Source organism: Medicago sativa, chromosome 2, assembly GCF_051527215.1.
Source record: "Medicago sativa cultivar Bolivia chromosome 2, Bolivia_mono, whole genome shotgun sequence".
NCBI classification, from domain to species: Eukaryota; Viridiplantae; Streptophyta; class Magnoliopsida; order Fabales; family Fabaceae; genus Medicago; species Medicago sativa.
Genome location: NC_140750.1, coordinates 55,896,806 through 55,918,859, shown reverse-complemented (window position 1 = coordinate 55,918,859; position 22,054 = coordinate 55,896,806). Strand labels below are relative to the sequence as shown.

At 33.1% G+C, this 22,054-nt stretch overlaps 2 protein-coding genes and 2 pseudogenes across 2 annotated transcripts; 1 reads left to right on the top strand and 3 right to left on the bottom strand.

Moving 5' to 3' along the window:
- Positions 1–4,283: 4,283 nt before the first annotated feature.
- On the top strand, positions 4,284–4,831 carry SMP1 (seed maturation protein). The gene has a single exon (XM_085741497.1). It carries the CDS (start codon positions 4,343–4,345, stop codon positions 4,661–4,663), a length of 321 nt encoding a protein of 106 aa, XP_085597623.1. The 5' UTR covers positions 4,284–4,342; the 3' UTR covers positions 4,664–4,831.
- Positions 4,832–14,171: 9,340 nt separating this feature from the next.
- LOC146949110 (uncharacterized) lies at positions 14,172–15,653 on the bottom strand. Its single transcript, XM_085741496.1, has one exon. The coding sequence runs from the start codon at positions 15,648–15,650 to the stop codon at positions 14,703–14,705; it is 948 nt and encodes a 315-aa protein (XP_085597622.1). The 5' UTR covers positions 15,651–15,653; the 3' UTR covers positions 14,172–14,702.
- An 848-nt stretch (positions 15,654–16,501) lies between these two features.
- LOC146949109 (SKP1-like protein 14 pseudogene) lies at positions 16,502–17,011 on the bottom strand (annotated as a pseudogene).
- Positions 17,012–21,344: 4,333 nt separating this feature from the next.
- On the bottom strand, positions 21,345–22,015 carry LOC146949108 (SKP1-like protein 14 pseudogene; annotated as a pseudogene).
- Positions 22,016–22,054: the final 39 nt, after the last annotated feature.

Genomic DNA, 22,054 nt, shown 5'->3' with positions numbered 1-22,054 from the left:
ACAAAACATTGAACATGATTATGATCGGATCTACAACATTTTTTATTTATCAAGGATAGTAAGAATTAGGGTATTAGGAATACCTGGATAAGCTTTCATGAAACCCTCTCAACATCAACCATAAAACGAGAGGTGGCGGCGGCTGATTTAGTTCTTCCTCAACCGGTACCTTTATGCCTCAAGTTCTCTTCAGATGGGGAGAAGAGAGAGTTTTGTCGTGTACGGTGTATTGGGGATCATAGCCTCTTTTATAATGGATGATCATTAAGGTTTTCCATTATTCCGTTAATGGGTCATTCAGACATCCATTCATTGAGTCCATATCAACTAATTAAATATTTAATTAATTACCCAATTAGAAATCTAATAGCCTTATTACTTAATTTGATCACTAATCAACTAAGATTCACAATTGATAAATAGCTAATATAATTATTGTTACAATATTTGTCCATATAATGATATTGGAATAAATATTCCAACATCTAGAAATTCAATTGATAAATATTCCAACATTATTTAATCTCACTCTATTGTTCTCATCACCGTCATTCCTCAACTTCAAACTCATTATTTAATCATCTAGAAATCTTTATTTTCAAACGTTCGAGCTCTGCATTCCCCTCTTACTCAATCGAATTTCTAACCACTATTATTTGACAAAAAAACAAAAAAAAGTTTTTATTAGAATAATATTATTGTTATGTCTTTAGTCATTGATCTATTAGCCATTGGTCAATTAATCATTGACACATTGTATAGACCCATTATATGACGACTAAATAGTGTGAAGCAGTGAAGGTATGACGTAGTTTTTGCCATTGTTGTTAAAATTCCGATCAGAATCCTAAAATTCTACATTGTTACGATTTTTTTCTACCTTATTGATTTCAATCATGAGTAGAATTTTAAACTGTGCAAAATCTGTTTGAAATTGTTTATGTTTAAGTGATTTTGCTCTATCTTATAATTTCCATGTTCATTATGTGAAGTAAGCTTGTAGCATACAAGGTTTTGAGTATTTTGTGAACTTGGTTGTTTCTATTGAAGATTTGAGACTTTAAGTCGTTTATGTTTAACCTTTGTTAATAGTTTGGTTTATGTTTAAAATTTGGGACTTTGAGTTTTTATGTTAAGAAGATTTTGTTGTTTTATGTTTGCTTTAAAATTTCAAATTTTAAGTAGTTTATGCACTTTATAATATTTATTTAATATTATTTGAGTTGAATCTTTCGATTTTGTCGGTAATCTTCGATTTTGCAATCTTGCTATCTTTAATAGTAACCAAACTTTTCTCTCATGGAACACTTTTAAGAAAATGTGGCTTTTAGGGCAGAAAAGGGAAAGTTTCCCACCAGGATTTTTTTAACCATTAGAATGAAACAGAACACTGATCTTACAATATGTTGTCCACACCATGTCTTTTTTCTCATGGTCTTCAATCTATCAATGAAGCACCAATAAGACGCACCACCACCACCACCGACTCCCACCATACAAAATCTTCAAACTTTTGTGTACCAACACTACCGTTCCAACCTAACTCAGACATCTCTTCATCTCATACGACATAGGTTCAGCCGCAGTCCACACCTCTTTCAGTCCAATATGCTTCGCAGAAAGATCGAAACGTTTTGCTCTTTTAAAAACATGAAGTTTTCCAAAGCTCTTGAAACGTGTTTGAGAACAGGGGCGTTGCCCTTCATATGGGAGGGGGGTAGCCTTGGCTACCCCAAAAAAAAAAATATTATTCTTGAAGTGGTCGGTATGTATTTAAAATTCGGCTACCCCAAATAATAAACATTGAGCTACCCCAAACAAGTTTCGTTGCAAAAATTAGCATAAATAATAAAGTAGATAAATTACTGCAAGATTGATAGATTTATTTGTATTGGTTGATATTCCCGATCTCAATAACAACAAAAGAGAAGCCTTCTTGTGCAAAAAAAAAAAAAATAGAGAAGCCTTTTTCAACAATAAAAATTATCAAGACAATAGTCATAAACAAATTAAATGGACAGTGAGTTTCTTACAAATAACATATTTATTTACATTTGAAAAACATTATTAATCTATTATTAAACAGACAATTATTGATGAAATTGGGTTCTTGAAACACATTTTGCCCAACATTTTTAAATAGCGATTTTTATGTTAAGTTCCTAAGATTTGTTAATTTTAGTCCTTAATTTTGGTAGAGATTCAATTCAAGACTAAAAACACTTTGTTTTTGTAAAATTTTAAAAAACTGAAATAAAAATTGAATAATTTTTATTAAGGACTAAACCTAAAAAATTATAATTTATTTGACTAAAAAAATATTTAGTCCTTGAATTTAATATGTTTGTTTTAAGAAAAAATATCTTTTTTTTGTTGGCCCCTGCATAAATTTTTTGCGAGCTTTGCCGTTGTTTGAGAACACAACATGTAACCACTTCATTGCTAACGAGTCCTCGACCGAGTCAACTCAACAACCATTGAGCATTGTCGTTGGGTATTTTTTCGGGAAATTCGTGAATAAGATCAGAGAGGAAATGTTTTTTGAAAAGAAAAAAATGAGAGAGAAAAGGGAGTACCTTCGTCGGTGTAAATTTGAAGACAATGAATAACAACTAAATTGGCCCTTTTCATAAACCTTCAAGCCTTTTGTTATATGTTCTTAAAACAAAGTGAAATTTGAGCATGACTAAGTTGAGGATAAGTTCAATGGAGTCGTGGTGGTGGGTCTATTGGTGTCTTATTGGGAGGTTGAAGACATTGAGAAAAAAGATATAGTATAGATAGACTCAGTGGCGAAGCCAAAAAATTTACAGAGCCTGGGCTAAAAATACGTTACTTTCTTCATGCGAATAATTTCACATATTCTGCAGATAATTTCACATTTCCTGCTGATAATTTCACATTTCCTGCGGATATATCTTTCCTGCGGATCCTAAAATCCTAGTATTACCTCACCTGGGAACCTAAATCCTTGGCAAATCTGCAGGAAATGGCTGGGCTGGCAAAATCTGCAGGAAATTAGCCCAAAAATCCGCAGGAAAAGCTCAAAGTTGTAGTAATGGCTGGGCTGGCTACAAAGGAAAGTTGGAGCTGAGCCTGGACACTAGCCCAGGCTAGCTGGGGGGTGGAATCGCCACTGGATAGACTATAATAAGATCAATGTTTCATTTCAATTTAATGGTTAAACAAAGCTTTTCCATAATGGAAAACTCGTTCCTTCTCCACTCTAAAGTCCACCTTAAGAAAATGGTGAATGAACGAAATATTATTTTCTAAATTGGACAGAATAATCTTTTTACCATTATCTTGAAATGAATCTGAACCTATGAAGCACGGATACGGACACAACACCAACACTGATACGTCGACACTTCTAATAATTTGAAAAAAAATCACATAATTTAGTGTAATCTTAATATATATAAATGTTAGACAATCTCCAATCAACCTGATTAACCCTAATCCCGCCCTTTTTCTGGTAATTTTTATGAAAAAAAGGGTTTGCAAGGAATCAAACCATATGCCACCACTTCCGTAACTTTTACCACTAGGCCACAACCATTTTTTTTGAAATATTGTTGCTTATAAAATAGATATGTAAGGCCTTTTTTTAAGCCACTATCACCTTGGCGGCTCCTTTTTCAATTAGCAGTTACTTTTTTATTATTGGCGGTTCCTTTTATATTTTTCCCAATTACAACATATCAGTTCCTTTTCTTATTTTTTTTCCTTTCGTCACCGCATAACAACTTCTTTTCATTATTTTTTTTCCCTTTCTGTAACCACATATCAGTTTCATATATTATGTTCTTGGTGCAAACTTTTGTCTATTATTTTCTTTTGATTACAATGTTCACTATGAATTATCATTTTAATTGTGTTGATATCCACCTTTGATTACTTCCGCTAAATGATACTTATATATGAAACTCTATAAAACTCGTGCATCGCACGGGTTAGAGTCTAATTAATTATAAGTGTTGGTGTTGTGTTAGTGTTAGACACATCACGTGTCCGACACCAAAACACGTCTAATCCGAAAAGTGTCCGTGCTTCGTAGATTTGAACTTTATCCTTGGATTCTAAGGTTAAAATTTTAGAACCGGTGTCTCGTGGAACATTTTCTATTTCCACAATCAACCACTTGTCACCACTTAGAACTCTTCAACATTGCTCATGCACACTTGTCACTTGAAAGTGCAAACAACCAGCCACGCATCACATTGACCTCTAGCCTATAAATGCACTCTTTTTCACTTTCATATTTCAAATCAAAACTCTACTCGCTAATAAACAACATAGTACTTGAATTACTTAATTGCACGTAGTTTAATCACTTACCATGGCGAAAAGCAAAGATGATATAAAATATGGAACAGCACAAGCAAGGCTATCAGAAGATGAAGCATTGAGGGTACGCTACAAGCATGGAACACCACTTGAAGGAGGAAAGATTGCAGATTCTGAACCAGTTGATTTGTTTTCAAGTGCACAAAATATTTCAAAGAGTGATCAACAACAACAAACTGCAGATTCTAATCAATCTCAGTTGCAACGTGATGACACAAAAGAAGGAGAAGAAGGAGATTCTACTGATTTCACTACTGGTGCTCCTTGTTTGCCTCACAAGAACAAGCCTCAAACACTTGGTCATAAATTTTGATGATAAAATAAGAACATAGAAATATTAATCATGTGTTCCATATGTGTATTAATTTTAACTTTTGCGTGTGTTTTCTGATACCCTTTTGTTACCTATGTTCCCTTTGTGCATGGCTCATATATCATGTCGCAATTATGAAATATTCTATAATACTCCTTAATTATTTAATTTTTTGTTTTAAGTTCGAGTTAAATAGATTAAAAATATCAGTTGGTATATTTATATTAAGATACTTTGATTTATTTAATTCCTTAGTGCTGTTGTATAAAATGTGTGGATAGTATCATTTTCTATAATTACCCCTTAGAAATTAAGGTCTAAATAAAAATAGATTTAAATAAAAATAGATTTCATAAAACATGTTCAATAATTATAAATTAATAGTTGAAGAAAACAAAATATTGAATATGGTTATATGATCAGATCTACGACATGTTTGATTTATCAAGTATTAATAATGAATATTCGATTGAAGTTTTCATATCCTCTTAACAACCATGATCTTTTTGTCAAAAATAAAAAAAAAACCATGATCTTGAAACAAGCAAGGAGGAAAAATGATCTAATATGAAACACAACAAAGGAACACCAAAGGAATCAACTGGATGTCATGGGAAAGGCTTAGCATTCACAAAAAGGAAGGAGGTCTTGGTTTTAAAACCTCCGCGCTTTTAATGAGGCTATGTTTGGTTAGCAAGCTTGGAAATTCATGACGGAACCACATAACATTGTCACTAGATTGTTCAAAGCAAAATACTTTAACAAGTGTGATTTCTTGGACTCAAAGGTTGGTCATAATCCAAGCTACGTTTGGCGCAACATTTGGGGGGCTAAAAGTGTTGTTAGTGCAGGATACAAATGGAGCATTGGTTCAGGTACTAATATATGTGTATGGGACCAACGATGGCTAGTGGATGGTGGTGTTTTACAGAAGCCAGAAAGTCTGCCAGAAGAATTCAAAGAGCTTACTGTTTCAGATCTATTCATATCTCACACTCGGTTCTGGAATATTGGTTTATTGAGGAACCTTGTTAGCAACGAAGATACTAATTGCATCCTTAATACTCCTATCTTTGAACCTAATCAGCACGATAGAAGAGTGTGGAAGTCAGAGACAAATGGTATCTATTCCGTTAGAAGTGGATATCGTATCAGTCTCAGTCAACATGTGGACTTGAGTACTCACCGTTGTGATGGAAATTGGGGACTCCTCTGGAATCTTAAGGTGCCTCCTAAGGTGAAAACTTTCCTCTTGAGATCCTGCAGGAATGCTCTTCCTACAAGAGTCCGACTTCAAGACAGAGGGGTAAATTGTACAAAAACTTGTGCTTTATGCGAGAATGAGGATGAGGATAGTATGCATCTATTTTTTGGTTGCACAAAGAGTGTGCAGTGCTGGCAGCAATTAGGGCTGTGAAGCAAAATTCAGCAAAAGGCTCAATTAAATCTCAGCTTTGGGGTCACCATGTTTGATATATTGCAGGAGCTAGACTCGAGTCAACGAGTTAGCTGGGCTTGCATTATGTGGTCTATTTGGAAACAGAGAAATGATTATATCTGGAGGAATGAAGTCATGACTACTGCAGTAGTTCGTGATAGAGGCCTTAATCTTCTATCGGGTTGGCAAAACGCGCAAGATAGCCGTAATAGAGCGGGTGTACAACAACAGCGTATTGACAACATGGTTTGGAGTAAGCCAGACGAAGGTCATTTCAAATGCAATGTAGATGTTGCTTTCTTCAAAGAAAGTAACCGGGTAGGCATAGGGATATGCATCAGGGATGGTCGAGGGAGGTTAGTGAAAGCCAGAACCAGGTGGTCATCGCCGCTCTTAGAGGTGTCCGAGGGAGAAGCTATTGGTCTTTTATATGCTATCAGATGGGCAAAAGAGCATAATTTAAATAATGTTATTTTCGAGCTTGACTCTAAGAGGGTAGTAGATAGCTTTTATAGCACTAGAAATGATGTATCTGATTTAGGAGCTATCATCAGAGAATGTAGGTCTACGTTCTCATCCTTTTTCACAAACTCAAGGGTAGAGTTTATTAGGAGACAAGCAAATGAGGTTGCTCATAGACTTGCTAGGGCGGCCACGTTTTATGCTAGTATCCAAGATTTCACTGTATTACCTAATTGTATTCAAGATGTTCTTATTAATGAAATGAGATAGTCATCTTCCGTAAAAAAAAAAAAAAACAAAGGGTTAGCGATGGTTGATTTGGTTTTTTCTTAACTGGTACCATTTTGTCTTAAGTTCTCTTCAGATAGGGAGAAGAGAGTGTATTGTCGTGTACGGTATGTTGGAAACCATAGCCTCTTATAGTGTGATGGCCATTAAGGTTTTTCATTATTCCATTAATGAGTTATCAGACATCCACTCATTAGGTCTATATCAATTAATAAAATATTTAATTAATTATCTAATTAAAAATCTAATAGCTTTATTACTTAATTTGATCACTAATTAATTAAGGTTCACAATTTTTTTTTGACAAAAATTAAGGTTCACAATTGATCATAAGTAACTAATATAATTATTATTATGATATTTGCCCACATAATGATATTGAAATATAATTAAAAAATAAAATATTTCAACAATCTCGCATTTGGACTACATATCTTAATAATTACAATCTGGTCCACCTAATACATTAATAGTGGGACCACCGCGGTATCGTCACTGACGTATAACGTGACGGAACCCCGACGACCACCATATCATGCACTTGATGACATAGATCAATATGGATGAGTAACATGGAAATTTCTTGCAATGTGATCTATAAATCATGTCTATTTCAAACTGGTTCAACATAAAGCTTTAGTGAGATCAAAACTGAAGTTTACAAATTCAATATTTGCTCAAATTATACAGAAATGGTTATAACAATTATAACCTCATGAACTTTATTGCAGAAAAATCATAACATAAAGTTTGTATCGATACCAAACTAAAGTATAGAACATAAAATAAAAGAGACTCCCACTAAACCAAGACATCCTTAATGACAAAAATTATATCAAAGACATGATTGGGTGTCATGCCTTTGATTAGTGGTATAGCTAGCATAAAGTTTATCTCTACATGTTCTATCATTTAACAACAATAATCTATAAGGTAATGAACCTTGTAACTTTGTTATTGAAGAATTATATGGCTAACTTATGTCACTATATAACTTAAATGGTCTTTCAATACCTTTAACTATATGCAACCAAGTGACAAAAATATTTACAGTCATTTATTGAGTTAGGATGTCTATTATATACATACATCCAAAAGTCGGATTCTAACACACTAATGTTCTCCGAATTGTTAGTTCTCTGATGTGAGCATAAACTATCTTATTCTCTTTAATAATCCTTATGGTTGCCTTTTCAACAATTCAATTACTTTGAATTGCTCAAGTATCTGCCAAACAATCTGATTATATACGCTATTTCCAAATGCGTATAATAAGATCAAACATAAGAATCCTCTAGGCAAGGCGTAGGAAAATACTTAATTTTCTAAATTCATAAATTTTTTAATGGGCAACATCTGAGACTGAAAAGTTTCTCTCGTTGATTGAGGTCACTCATAATTTATTAACTTTAATTAATGTCAATTTTTTTTCAACTTTATTGATATAACTCTTTTGTGATATTTAAATGATACATTGAGAAGAGTCTCTAAGCATCAAAATGCCTAATGTAAAAGTGGTGTCTAAGGTTTTAAAGATAACAAACATTAAATCAAGTTTTTGTTAATTCTGATCTTATTTGTTATTTTACTCGTGCTCTTGAATGATTTTTTAAGTCATAGGATTGAATCATAATGGAAAGCATAAAGTCATTTTTGGATAGATTGATCTCAAGTTTGGTCTCAAGAGTATTGTATTATTCAAGCAAAAACACATAAACCAAAGAAGATATTCAAGGCTATCATATTTAAGAAAACAAAAAATATTTGAAGAATGGAATACGTCATGACAAAGGAATTTTAATAATAAGAGTTTACCACAAATATGCATATGTAAAAGAACAAATTTATTATCATGTGCAAAACATGTGAAGAACCAATGCATTTTCGACAGCACATAAAGAAAGTGTAAGAAAAGTGGTACCATGTAAATCTATGATCCGGATATTCTCTTTATGGTCACCTCACTATATGACAAGAAAGCTTCTACCTAGTATAAAAGTGTCTTCTTTGTGTAAGATTGAACTTACAACAAAGAATGTTTAGACAATGAGTTGTAGACAACCCATGTTTCACGTAGCAAGACACACAAACACAAAGGGAAGCTTCGACACTTGCAAAAATCGATCTCAACTGGAAAAGATCAATCTCATCTCAGAATTCTACCTGAATCTTGCACTTCAAGTCTTACAAGAGTAATGATAATATTCTAATGAAGACATGAAGACATTCTCTCCTATAAATAAATGACTACAACAAAAGAGAATGACAATTTTTGAGAGCAACACTCAAGAACAAAAATCCCAATCAAGAAAAGCTCTTTTAAATCAAAAACAAATTGATTAAGGTCATATAGAAGTTTGAACATGCTGCTCTTTTCAATTATCAAGCATTCAAGCTAAATATTACTTCTATTTTCAGAATATTCAAACGTTTGTAAAAAGTCTCTTTGTAAAAGGAGCGCAAAGGATTTGTAAAAAGCTTGCTTGAGAATTTTAATAGGCAATTTTAATTAGTTCACAATTCAGACCTCCCTTTCTTTTGATATTATTTTATTTCAATTGGCATAAGAGCTCCGCCTCCAAGGTTGAGAACTTAATAATGTGAGAGGAAAAGATTCAGGAGAAAAAAAATGTCTAAAGTAAAATTTATGTCTGAAGGAGGGTCCCTCAACTAGACCACGAATTGACTATTATTTTTGGAAAGGAAAAAATGGAATTGTTTCTTCAATCACAAGACAACAACATGTGGCCTATAGTAGAAAACGGAAACTATGTTCCATAAGATAAAGATCTAACTGTAAAAAAAAAAATACGGTCAAAAGATGAAGGTAAGCATGTTCTACTAAACTTTAAAGCTAAATTAATTCTAACAATGACTTTAAGCTAGGAAGAATATGATAGAATGCAAGAATGTAAAACTGTCAAAGAAATTTGGGATACATTAAAAACTCATCATGAAGACACTAGTCATGTGAAGGAAACAAGAAGATATTTGTGCAAGAAAATTTGAATTATTCGAAATGAAAGAAACTGAAACCATAAATGAAATGTATGGAAGATTCACTGTCATTATGAATGAATTACGTTCTCTTGAAGAGAACTTCATCACTCATGAAAGAGTGAGGAAAATTCTAAGATGTCTTCCGAAATTTTGAGACATATTGTAACTGCAATAGCAGAATCTAAAGATCTCACTAAACTCGTATTAGAAGATCTATTTGGTTCTCTAAAATCTCATGAAGTTCAATTACAAGAAGATAAATCTTCAAACAAAAACAAGATGTTTGCTTTCAAAACAAATCAAGAATCTCAAAAGCAAGAAGAAGAAGAAGTGAATCCCGAAGATCAACAACAAGAGGGTGATGAAGAAGAAAGTCAAACCATTCTTCTAACCTGAAAACTACAAAGAATGATACAAAGAAGAGATCAAAACAAGAGATCTTTTCCTACAAGAAAAGAACATTCAAAATCAGAAGTTGACAAAAGTCAAGTGATCTGTTATGGATGTTACAAGCATGGGCACTACAAATATGAATGTCCTGTAAACAGAAAGAAATCAACAATATTGTTCAAATGCGTATAAATTATGAATAGTATTTCTACAAAAAAATTACTATTAGTGGTTGTTAGAAAATTTTAATTTTGTTTCAAATTATTTTGATTCAAATTATAGGTATAATTTTTTGCACTTTTATATTGTAACAAACTATACTTATATTTTTCAATGACATCAACAATATAGCAAATATAATATAAATTCTTATATTTTTGAATGACACAAAAAACATAACGTTTTTATATACAAATTTGATTAGGGATATAATTGGAAGTGAAAAAGTCATCTCAAAACCATGTATTCTCTTTATATATATTATATATAGTATGGATACGATTATATATGTCTAGAAGCAAAAGTGGGGAATAATCCATATAATGGATTAAAATAAGGAGTTATTTGCTCGACTGATAAAATTCAATTTGTATGAGATAAAATTGGTAGGAATTCCTACCTAAATAATTAAGTTTTGTGCAGTCATCCAACGACTTACTTAAAACGAAGTGAAATATGTATCTTGGCCCAGTAAATATAAACATGGTGCCACAAAACAAGTAGAAAGTCGTCGACGCAAATGAGTGGATAGAAGTAGGACAATGATCCTGGAAATAAAAGAAAATGGTAAAATAAAATTTAAATATTGTGGTCTAAAAGTAAATCGAACCTTCAGTAGGACAATGATCCTGGAAATAAAAGAAAATGGTAAAATAAAATTTAAATATTGTGGTCTAAAAGTAAATCGAACCTTCAAAAGAGAAGAAGAACCAAATCAAAATTTTAAGTAATAATCCAGACAAAATGACGATAATCGCAAAACGGAATTTTTTTTTTTGCTAAGCAAAGAGTAATGGCAGACATCGGGAGGAAACACCGACATACCAACTACGTTGGCATCTAGGAAACCTCCGTCCTATGCTGCCAAACTCTAAAAATTTATTAAAAAAAGGAAAAAAAATATACAAGAAGAGGGGGGACTAGGCCAAAACCCTCAGAAGAAAAATAAACAAAAAATACTGAAAAAACTACTACAGACTAAGAAAATCTGTAGTTAAACAAACCAAATATAATATAAATTCTTATATTTTTGAATGACACAAAAAACATAACGTTTTTATATACAAATTTGATTAGGGATATAATTGGAAGTGAAAAAGTCATCTCAAAACCATGTATTCTCTTTATATATATTATATATAGTATGGATACGATTATATATGTCTAGAAGCAAAAGTTGGGAATAATCCATATAATGGATTAAAATAAGGAGTTATTTGCTCAACTGATAAAATTCAATTTGTATGAGATAAAATTGGTAGGAATTCCTACCTAAATAATTAAGTTTTGTGCAGTCATCCAACGACTTACTTAAAACGAAGTGAAATATGTATCTTGGCCCAGTAAATATAAACATGGTGCCACAAAACAAGTAGAAAGTCGTCGACGCAAATGAGTGGATAGAAGTAGGACAATGATCCTGGAAATAAAAGAAAATGGTAAAATAAAATTTAAATATTGTGGTCTAAAAGTAAATCGAACCTTCAGTAGGACAATGATCCTGGAAATAAAAGAAAATGGTAAAATAAAATTTAAATATTGTGGTCTAAAAGTATATCGAACCTTCAAAAGAGAAGAAGAACCAAATCAAAATTTTAAGTGATAATCCAGACAAAATGACGATAATCGCAAAACGGAATTTTTTTTTTTGCTAAGCAAAGAGTAATGGCAGACATCGGGAGGAAACACCGACATACCAACTAGGTTGGCATCTAGGAAACCTCCGTCCTATGCTGCTAAACTCTAAAAATTTATTAAAAAAAGGAAAAAAATATACAAGAAGAGGGGGGACTAGGCCAAAACCCTCAGAAGAAAAATAAACAAAAAATACTGAAAAAACTACTACAGACTAAGAAAATCTGTAGTTAAACAAACCAAATATAATATAAATTCTTATATTTTTGAATGACACAAAAAACATAACGTTTTTATATACAAATTTGATTAGGGATATAATTGGAAGTGAAAAAGTCATCTCAAAACCATGTATTCTCTTTATATATATTATATATAGTATGGATACGATTATATATGTCTAGAAGCAAAAGTTGGGAATAATCCATATAATGGATTAAAATAAGGAGTTATTTGCTCGACTGATAAAATTCAATTTGTATGAGATAAAATTGGTAGGAATTCCTACCTAAATAATTAAGTTTTGTGCAGTCATCTAACGACTTACTTAAAACGAAGTGAAATATGTATCTTGGCCCAGTAAATATAAACATGGTGCCACAAAACAAGTAGAAAGTCGTCGACGCAAATGAGTGGATAGAAGTAGGACAATGATCCTAGAAATAAAAGAAAATGGTAAAATAAAATTTAAATATTGTAGTCTAAAAGTAAATCGAACCTTCAGTAGGACAATGATCCTGGAAATAAAAGAAAATGGTAAAATAAAATTTAAATATTGTGGTCTAAAAGTAAATCGAACCTTCAAAAGAGAAGAAGAACCAAATCAAAATTTTAAGTGATAATCCAGACAAAATGACGATAATCGCAAAACGGAATTTTTTTTTTTGCTAAGCAAAGAGTAATGGCAGACATCGGGAGGAAACACCGACATACCAACTAGGTTGGCATCTAGGAAACCTCCGTCCTATGCTGCTAAACTCTAAAAATTTATTAAAAAAAGGAAAAAAATATACAAGAAGAGGGGGGACTAGGCCAAAACCCTCAGAAGAAAAATAAACAAAAAATACTGAAAAAACTACTACAGACTAAGAAAATCTGTAGTTAAACAAACCAAATATAATATAAATTCTTATATTTTTTAATGACACAAAAAACATAACGTTTTTATATACAAATTTGATTAGGGATATAATTGGAAGTGAAAAAGTCATCTCAAAACCATGTATTCTCTTTATATATATTATATATAGTATGGATACGATTATATATGTCTAGAAGCAAAAGTTGGGAATAATCCATATAATGGATTAAAATAAGGAGTTATTTGCTCGACTGATAAAATTCAATTTGTATGAGATAAAATTGGTAGGAATTCCTACCTAAATAATTAAGTTTTGTGCAGTCATCCAACGACTTACTTAAAACGAAGTGAAATATGTATCTTGGCCCAGTAAATATAAACATGGTGCCACAAAACAAGTAGAAAGTCGTCGACGCAAATGAGTGGATAGAAGTAGGACAATGATCCTAGAAATAAAAGAAAATGGTAAAATAAAATTTAAATATTGTAGTCTAAAAGTAAATCGAACCTTCAGTAGGACAATGATCCTGGAAATAAAAGAAAATGGTAAAATAAAATTTAAATATTGTGGTCTAAAAGTAAATCGAACCTTCAAAAGAGAAGAAGAACCAAATCAAAATTTTAAGTAAGAATCCAGACAAAATGACGATAATCGCAAAACAGATTTTTTTTTTTTTGCTAAGCAAAGAGTAATGGCAGACATCGGGAGGAAACACCGACAAACCAACTAGGTTGGCATCTAGGAAACCTCCGTCCTATGCTGCCAAACTCTAAAAATTTATTAAAAAAAGGAAAAAAAAATATACAAGAAGAGGGGGGGACTAGGCCAAAACCCTCAGAAGAAAAATAAACAAAAAATACTGAAAAAAGTACTACAGACTAAGAAAATCTGTAGTTAAACAAACCAATTCTATTACGAAGAAATCCATATGCAACTGACGATCAGCCGGAAGACTTTCTAACCAAATAGAACTTTGAATCCCATGACCCATATTCATCAATTTGTCCGCACAGCTGATACGGACATTCCAATATAACAGAATCATTTGGAAGATGGAAGAGCACCCTTTGCGCGGGTTTGATAGGACGTGCCAAGGACTTGCTTTTTACGAGTTTGCTTCTGCGCCTTGGTAAGAACTTGAGTGAATCCTTCATCAGCCATTCGTTGATCATATTCACGGATTCTAGCCCATAAATCAAGACCATCTTGAATGTTCTTGCTAACATGTTGTTGTACGGGTGGGACCGGAACCGATAAATTTACCTCTGCCTCATATGTGATATGGTTTGCTGTGTGTTGGAATAAAGAGGGCTCCCCATCAACAGCCGCAACATCTTCTTTACAAGCATCAACAGACCCTTCAATTTGAACAGTGTCCGAACCATCCCCATCAATATTGACCTGCACCTCTAGATCGGGCCTTGCAGCAGGGCTAGTAACAACAAAAGGCACCTCAACTGAAACTTCTTGCACCTTCTCTTGCGTAAACAAAGAAGCAGAAGCAATTGCAGGACTAGTAGCAGCTCTATCCCCCCTCAAGAGAAACTTCTTGAACATCCTTTCGGACTAAAGTAAGAACAGGTTCAGTATACTGAGGCAGTGTATGCTGAGGGACCACTTCCTCCAAATTTTGCAATGGCATACTAATTGTAGAAGGTGCAGGTTCCTTCGCAGTCTCCGTAGAGACAGGTGGCGGACTTGAATGTTGAATCTGTAAAGCTTTCTCTAAAGCAGCTGGCCGAGAGACAGGTTGTTGGAAGGCTACAAATGAGCCTATACCTGAAGAATTGTCCTGAAGAGGAACCCATTCAATCCTCTGTGTTGGCAACTGCTTCTTTCCCTGAGCGATTTTTTCCTTCTCTATATTATTTTCTTTTTCTTTCCGGGGGTGAATCCACCGACAAACTGAAACATGATGCCCTATGTTTTGGCAATGGGTACAAAAATCTGGCATATGCTCATAAACCACCTCAACAGGAAAAGCAAAGCCCTCTCTTTCCACAACAATTTCATAGAAAATCTTGCGAGTAAAATCCATGTCGACAAGTATACGTGCATAATGGCCAAAAAGACGCTTGGATGTCGCATTATCAATAAGGAGCGGAGTACCAATTGCACTAGCAATCTCACGAAGAGTCCTATCCATCCAATACTCTTGAGGTAAAGCCATCAAACGGATCCAAACTTGGGCATGTGTGTTACGTTGTGTGTGCAAATTAAAATCTTTGGACCATTCAAAAAACCGTAACAAACCAGGTTTCAAATTTACCGTTCCCGTTACCCAAACCGATCGTAAATCATCCTCGGAGGAAAAAAAGAATTCATAATAACCCCTACCTAGAGAAAGCAGGGACCACGCGCCTGATGTCTTCCAAAGCTTCTGAAGTTTCAGCTCAATATCCCTTTTCGCATACGGTTTGTCGCCCTTGTTGAGAACCAGCCGACCTCGCAAGTTTCGCTTACAAAAAGCCATGCCTTTCTCATACATTTCCTGCGAAATTTTGATATTAAGGGTCTCCCCTCGAATGGATGGCTGAGGTAGATCATCATTAGATGACGTTGGCGTCGATGCTGACAAAATCTGAGCAAAAGAAGCTGCAACCGGAATGGATTGGGCACGCACCATCGCAGCTGCAGGAGTGGCCAACGGGGGAAACTCAGCCTGCCAGTCAAAAGGCATGGCAACGACTGAGTCACAAGCACCGCCAATCACAAATAAAAATTCCAATTGCTAGATGAAAAAGCACCAACAGCGCTTCCGTGAATCACCAATTGGAAATTAGGGAATCTTGAAATAATTGGAACGGTACAAAGAAGCAACACAAATCAATTCCCCCACTCCAATCCAATTGAGTGATGGAAAGCAATCATGCGCGAATTCGCAAAACGGAATCACTTGATTGAATGAAAGAAAAAATCAGAAGAAAGAATCGTCACTGATAATCATAGAACACAATTGATCTTGAAAATGTGGAACCCTAATATTTTGAATCAATAAAATTATGAAAAACAAAATTGTAAGATTCAAAGTAAATAATCAATCGAAAACTTGGAGAATACCAAAAATTATACTACATAGTATCTATCACTTGTATTATACTACATAATCATTCAAAAGTATGTTTGATTTGTTAAATTCCTTTTTATCAAAATTAAAACACAAAAAAGAATTGATCGATCTCCATCAAAGCAGTTATAGCAAAATTAAACACAAATTGTATACCACCACGGAATAGATTTTATATTTAACTAATAATTTCAAATATAACATTGGATACTTCCTAGACCTTATTCATAATCTAATACATCATAATTATTATTGATTTAATTCTCATCTCCGTTGTCTCCACTAAAAGCCCAAGCAAGCTCTTCTCGAAGTCAAGCTTCTTCCTCGGGCGTGAAATCATTTTTTATCCCAAAGTAATTGCGCACATACTCTACGCTCTTGTTCTCGATTCTACTTGTGATGGTCTTGCATAGAAATTTGTAAAATCTATCCACGTCTAGGTAATATGTTGCAAGCAAGAGGACCTTCAACTCTTCGTTGTTGATTTCTTTCACAAACCCAGCTTCAAACTCCTCTGTAATCTCTCCAGAGATTTCCTTCTTACAATACTCAACAATCATAGCAAGATCCTTGTGTGCCACATTCGGCAAAGGAATTATGGCAGTATTCACTTCTTCGATGAAAGCCTGTACGGTTTTCATCGGCTTTGCTATTGCAGCTTCTATCTTAAACATGTTGCCATCAGCTGTTTTCAATGAGATTGTCTTTGAAGATTTTAAAGGGGAAGATGCATCTTTCGCCATTTGTGATGAAGAGAGAATGGAAGAGAGGCAGGGTGAAAATGAGTATTAGGAGGGAGAAATGAGAAATTGATATTTTCTGGGGATGAAGAAAGATTGCTTTTATAGATATAGAGTGACGCGTTTACACGTATACACATTAAAACGATAACAATGACCTCCTAACGGATAAATAATTAATTGGAGTTTTTATATATATCGCAAAGAATTAAATTCCCACGTAGAACAAAAATTAAGTTTTATTGGAGTTTATATAGAGTTCACGGTACAAGTCAATTTTGTAAGAGTATGTTACCTAAAAAAAGTCGATTTTGTAAGAGTAAATTAGTGGTATTATAAAAATCTTATAGTTTTAGTTATTTAGTTTAAATTGGTAAACTAATTTTAAATCAAGATAATATTTAAATAGTATCAAAGTACAAGCTCGACTATCATGTTTGTAGTTTATATAATTAAAACCTATCATGTTAACCGTATTTGTAGTAAGTTTTCGTTTAGTGATAAGAATATGACCGTAATGGGAGCGAATTCAAGGAGATAAATACAATAATATTAGTGTCACTATAAGTACTAATACTTTCTTACAGGAACTAAAGGTACAAATAGTTTAATTTTGTCAAAAAATAATATTAAAGATGTATTAGAAACCAAACATAACTCAGTTGGTAGACACGTTGCTTAATATATGCAGGGGTCGGAGTTCGAATCCTAAACATCACACTTATTTACCTTTAGATGTGAATTTATAAAAAAAAAATAGGTTACTTGACAACAACAAAAAACATATTTGAGACAATTTTCACACATATCTTTTTATTATATATTGTCTTTTTCTAATATGTGGGACAAACAAATGTGTGAAATATTATGGGATGGGATAGAGCGAGAAATATATGACATAATTGACAGATCTTTTCTTAATTGATATTTCTTTTAGTTTTCCTTTTTACAATATTAACATAAAAGGATATATATTTTGTGGTCAAAAAGAAAAAATTAATTAATTTGACTGTATTCAATACTATCATTATCAAAATACCTTTCAACAAAATATATTCTCATGAAAAAAATTAAATGAAAGGAAATAGTAGTTCGGAAAAATAATTATATTTTGGATCAAGAAAATCAAATGAGGTAAATTAATATTTATAACATGTGTTTAGTTAGTTGCTTTTGCTTATTATTCATGAATTGTTAGCTCAACGCTAAAAATTAGATATTAGAACAATAAAAAACGGAGTTCAAATTTATCCCAAGGATAGTTTTTGGACCATAATAAGAAATATAGTTTAGTATCCCCCTATCGTAATAGGTCAAGCTCGTATCATACGTATACTTATAAACTGGTGGCATTTAGCCTACACACTGCACAAATTTGTGTATCATACACAAGTTAAAGAAAGTGTTTTCTGAACCATTAGATTAAAAAGAACATTGATCTTTATTGTAGTCTGCCCACACCACATCTTTCTTACTTTGTCTTCTACCACTATCTCCCTCTTTTCACCACCAACACCATCATTACCAAACCAATAGCACGATGGTCACCTCCTCCTCCACAAATGGAGGTGAAAATGTTGCTTTTCACTTTATTAGACCTCACCCACTTAATCCTGATGTCAATTTTGAATCTCGTTTCCTTATTCAGTTATTTTATCCCAATTCAAATTCAGCTCTAAAGGTGTCAAAAGGTTTTTTTTTTTTTTTTGTGAAATTAAAGAGACCCATCATTTGTTTTGTGATAAAAATTAAAACTTTATCGATTCTGATAGTTCTGGTTTGAACAATCTCAAAAGTGTTTTTGGTGAAGAAGTTAGAAAGGAAGCAATTGAATAAACCTTTATGTAGTTTGATGTTGCCGCTTCATTCCTAGATATGAAGCTTCTTCATGTTATTGTAATAAATCCATTAGATTTCTTGGAATTAATTTGTTATTGTTTTACAGTGGTGTGAGATTTTCTGGAAAAGATTTTGACTTGGATGAAAAATGATATTTTATCAGTGATGTGTGAATGTAAAAGTCCGAGATCTGGAAAAATAGTACTCATGGAGGTTGAAGAGAATAAGAAAAAAAAATATAGTACAACTAGACCATGATAAAATTGGTACTACTCATTGATCTAATGGTGTACAAAAAACTTGTGCATTGAAAAAATAACTTTGTACATGTGCACAAATTTGTGCATTGTGTAGGCTAAATGCCACCTTATAAACTACGTTGTCCTACATTTCGAGACGACCAAAGTTGATCATGCGCTCAGCACATGGGTGAGGATGATACAAGGAGCGGAAAAGTTTAAATACCTCGGTCAGACGATTTAGGGTCACAATTTTGACGCAGGGAGATAGGAGGAGACATGGCGAGGTAACCTCCAGACGGTTCTTGCCTTGAAGAGAGGATAAACATGCATAAAGGGGGATTAAGCCAAATGAGAATTGATCACTTTCACATAAAAAGAAACACCATTACCCTTCGCTTGAACAATTGAAAGATGGGTAGTAATATTCGTACTCACAAGAAGTACATATGACGTCCAATGTGGGACCCGGTAAAATTGACATGGGCCACACCCTTGTCTGAACAAACAGTTTCCTAGCGGTTTCTTCATCGCCCAACAATGGTAGGTCACAACGTGATTCAATGTTGTGCATTTCTAAAAACACAAAATACGATAATGCAATAAAATTATTCAAACACATTGTCAAAAACTGACATAAGTCTTGATGTAACAAAAAAACTAATAAAGCAAAACAACGAACAAAATTGTAACCCAAGCAGCTAAATCTCATAGGAAAATATAAAATTAACGTCACCATGTTGATATGGCGGTGGAATACAATTAAGCACATAATCAACAACACAAACTATTTCAACAACGAATTGCATATGATTATTAAATTTAGGATAACTAATCATTCGACTAACCCTATCCTTAAGATTAATCCCAAATTTACTCAATGCCACAATAGCAATTGTGACCCAAGCAGCTAAACAACTACCATAAAAATCAAGAACAGTTTGTCATCCTTTTGTTAAAAAATCGCTTAAAGTGCTCATATGGAAGTGATCCGAAAATTAGGATGCAATCTCATGTGCTTTCGCAATCACCAGCCATAACAAAGAAATAGTTTGTTGACCACTGTCAACTTGCAAAACCCAGGATATGCAAGCATCTACACGCAAAATAAAAACAGTTCAACAAAAATTGGGCATATATGTGATTTTTTCTGATATATCTATAAGAATTAAACAACTCACAAAAAAAATCCATAAGTAATATCATAGTCAACATCAATTTTTTCAGCGATAAATTTCATAGGAGTATTAAATTTAGGATAACTGATCGTTCGGCCAACCCTATCCTTAATATTAATCCCAAATCGACTCAATCCCACAAAGGTATCGTGACCCAAGCACCAAAACAAATAGCATAAAAATCAAGAAGAGCTTTCCATCCTTTTGTTAAAAATTTGCTACCATTGAACCTCTCAACTAACACTTGGAATTCATTGTTGTTTGGATCGACCAATGTTGTATAAAAACTGATTTGATCACCAAAATCTATAGAAAACATGTTTGATAGTATTACAACACCCTGAACACAAACAAATTTTTTGTCAAAAAATAATTTAAAAAAGAGATATACAAATGAGTGGAAGGAAGAAGGACAACGATCCTGGAAATAAAAGAAAATGGTAAAATAAAATTGAAATATTGTGATCTAAAAGTAAATCGAGCCTTCAAAAGAGAAGAAGAACCAAATCAGAACTTTAAGTAATAATCCAGACAAAATGACGATAATCGCAAAACGGAATCACTTGATTGAAAGAAAGAAAAAAAATCAGAAAACTTAATACTCCCTCCGTCCCTTAATGTAACCACCCATTTGATTTTATTTTTGTCCCTAAATGTAACCCCCTTTTCAAATTACTAGATGCATTTATTACTTTTTTCCTAAACATACCCCTAATTAATACTACTAACTTGTCTTGAAATATGAATAGTCAAATTTAATACACATACAAACAAAGGACAATTTGGTAATATTAATACACAAAACAGACACATTAATTACACTGACAACTTTTCTTAAGAAATGTGAAAAATACAAAGGGGGGTTACATTAAGGGACGGAGGGAGTATTTAGGATCAATAAAATTATGAAAAACAAAATTGAAAGATTCAAAGTAAATAATCAATCGAAAACTTGGAGAATACTAAAAATTTACTACATAGTATCTATCACTTGTATTATACTACATAATCATTCAAAAGTATGTTTGATTTGTTAAATTCCTTTTTATCAAAATTAAAACACAAAAAAAAAACAAAAAAATTGATCGATCTCCATCAAAGCAGTTATAGCAAAATCAAACACAAATTGTATACCATCACGGAATAGATTTTATATTTAACTAATAATTTCAAATATAACATTGGATACTTCCTAGTCCTTATTCATAATCTAATACATCGTAATTTTTATTGATTTAATCCTCATCTTCGTTGTCTCCACTAAAAGCACAGGCAAGCTCTTCTCGAAGTCAAGCTTCTTCCTCGGGCGTGAAATCATTTTTTATCCCAAAGTAATTGCGCACATACTCTACACTCTTGTTCTCGATTCTACTTGCGATGGTCTTGCATAGAAATTTATAAAGTCTATCCACGTCCAGGTAATATGCTGCAAGCAAGAGGACCTTCAACTCTTCGTTGTTGATTTCTTTCACAAACCCAGGTTCAAAATCCTCTGTAATCTCTCCAGAGATTTCCTTCTTACAATACTCAACAATCATAGCAAGATCCTTGCTTGCCACATTCGGCAAAGGAATTATGGCATTATTCACTTCTTCGATGAAAGCTTGTACGGTTTTCATCGGCTTTGCTATTGTAGCTTCTATCTCAAACACGTTGCCATCGGTTGTTTTCAATGAGATTGTCTTTGAAGATTTTGAAGGGGAAGATGCATCTTTCGCCATTTGTGATGAAGAGAAAATGGAAGAGAGGCAGGGTGAAAATGAGTATTAGGAGAGAGAAATGAGAAATGATATTTTATGGGGATGAAGAAAGAT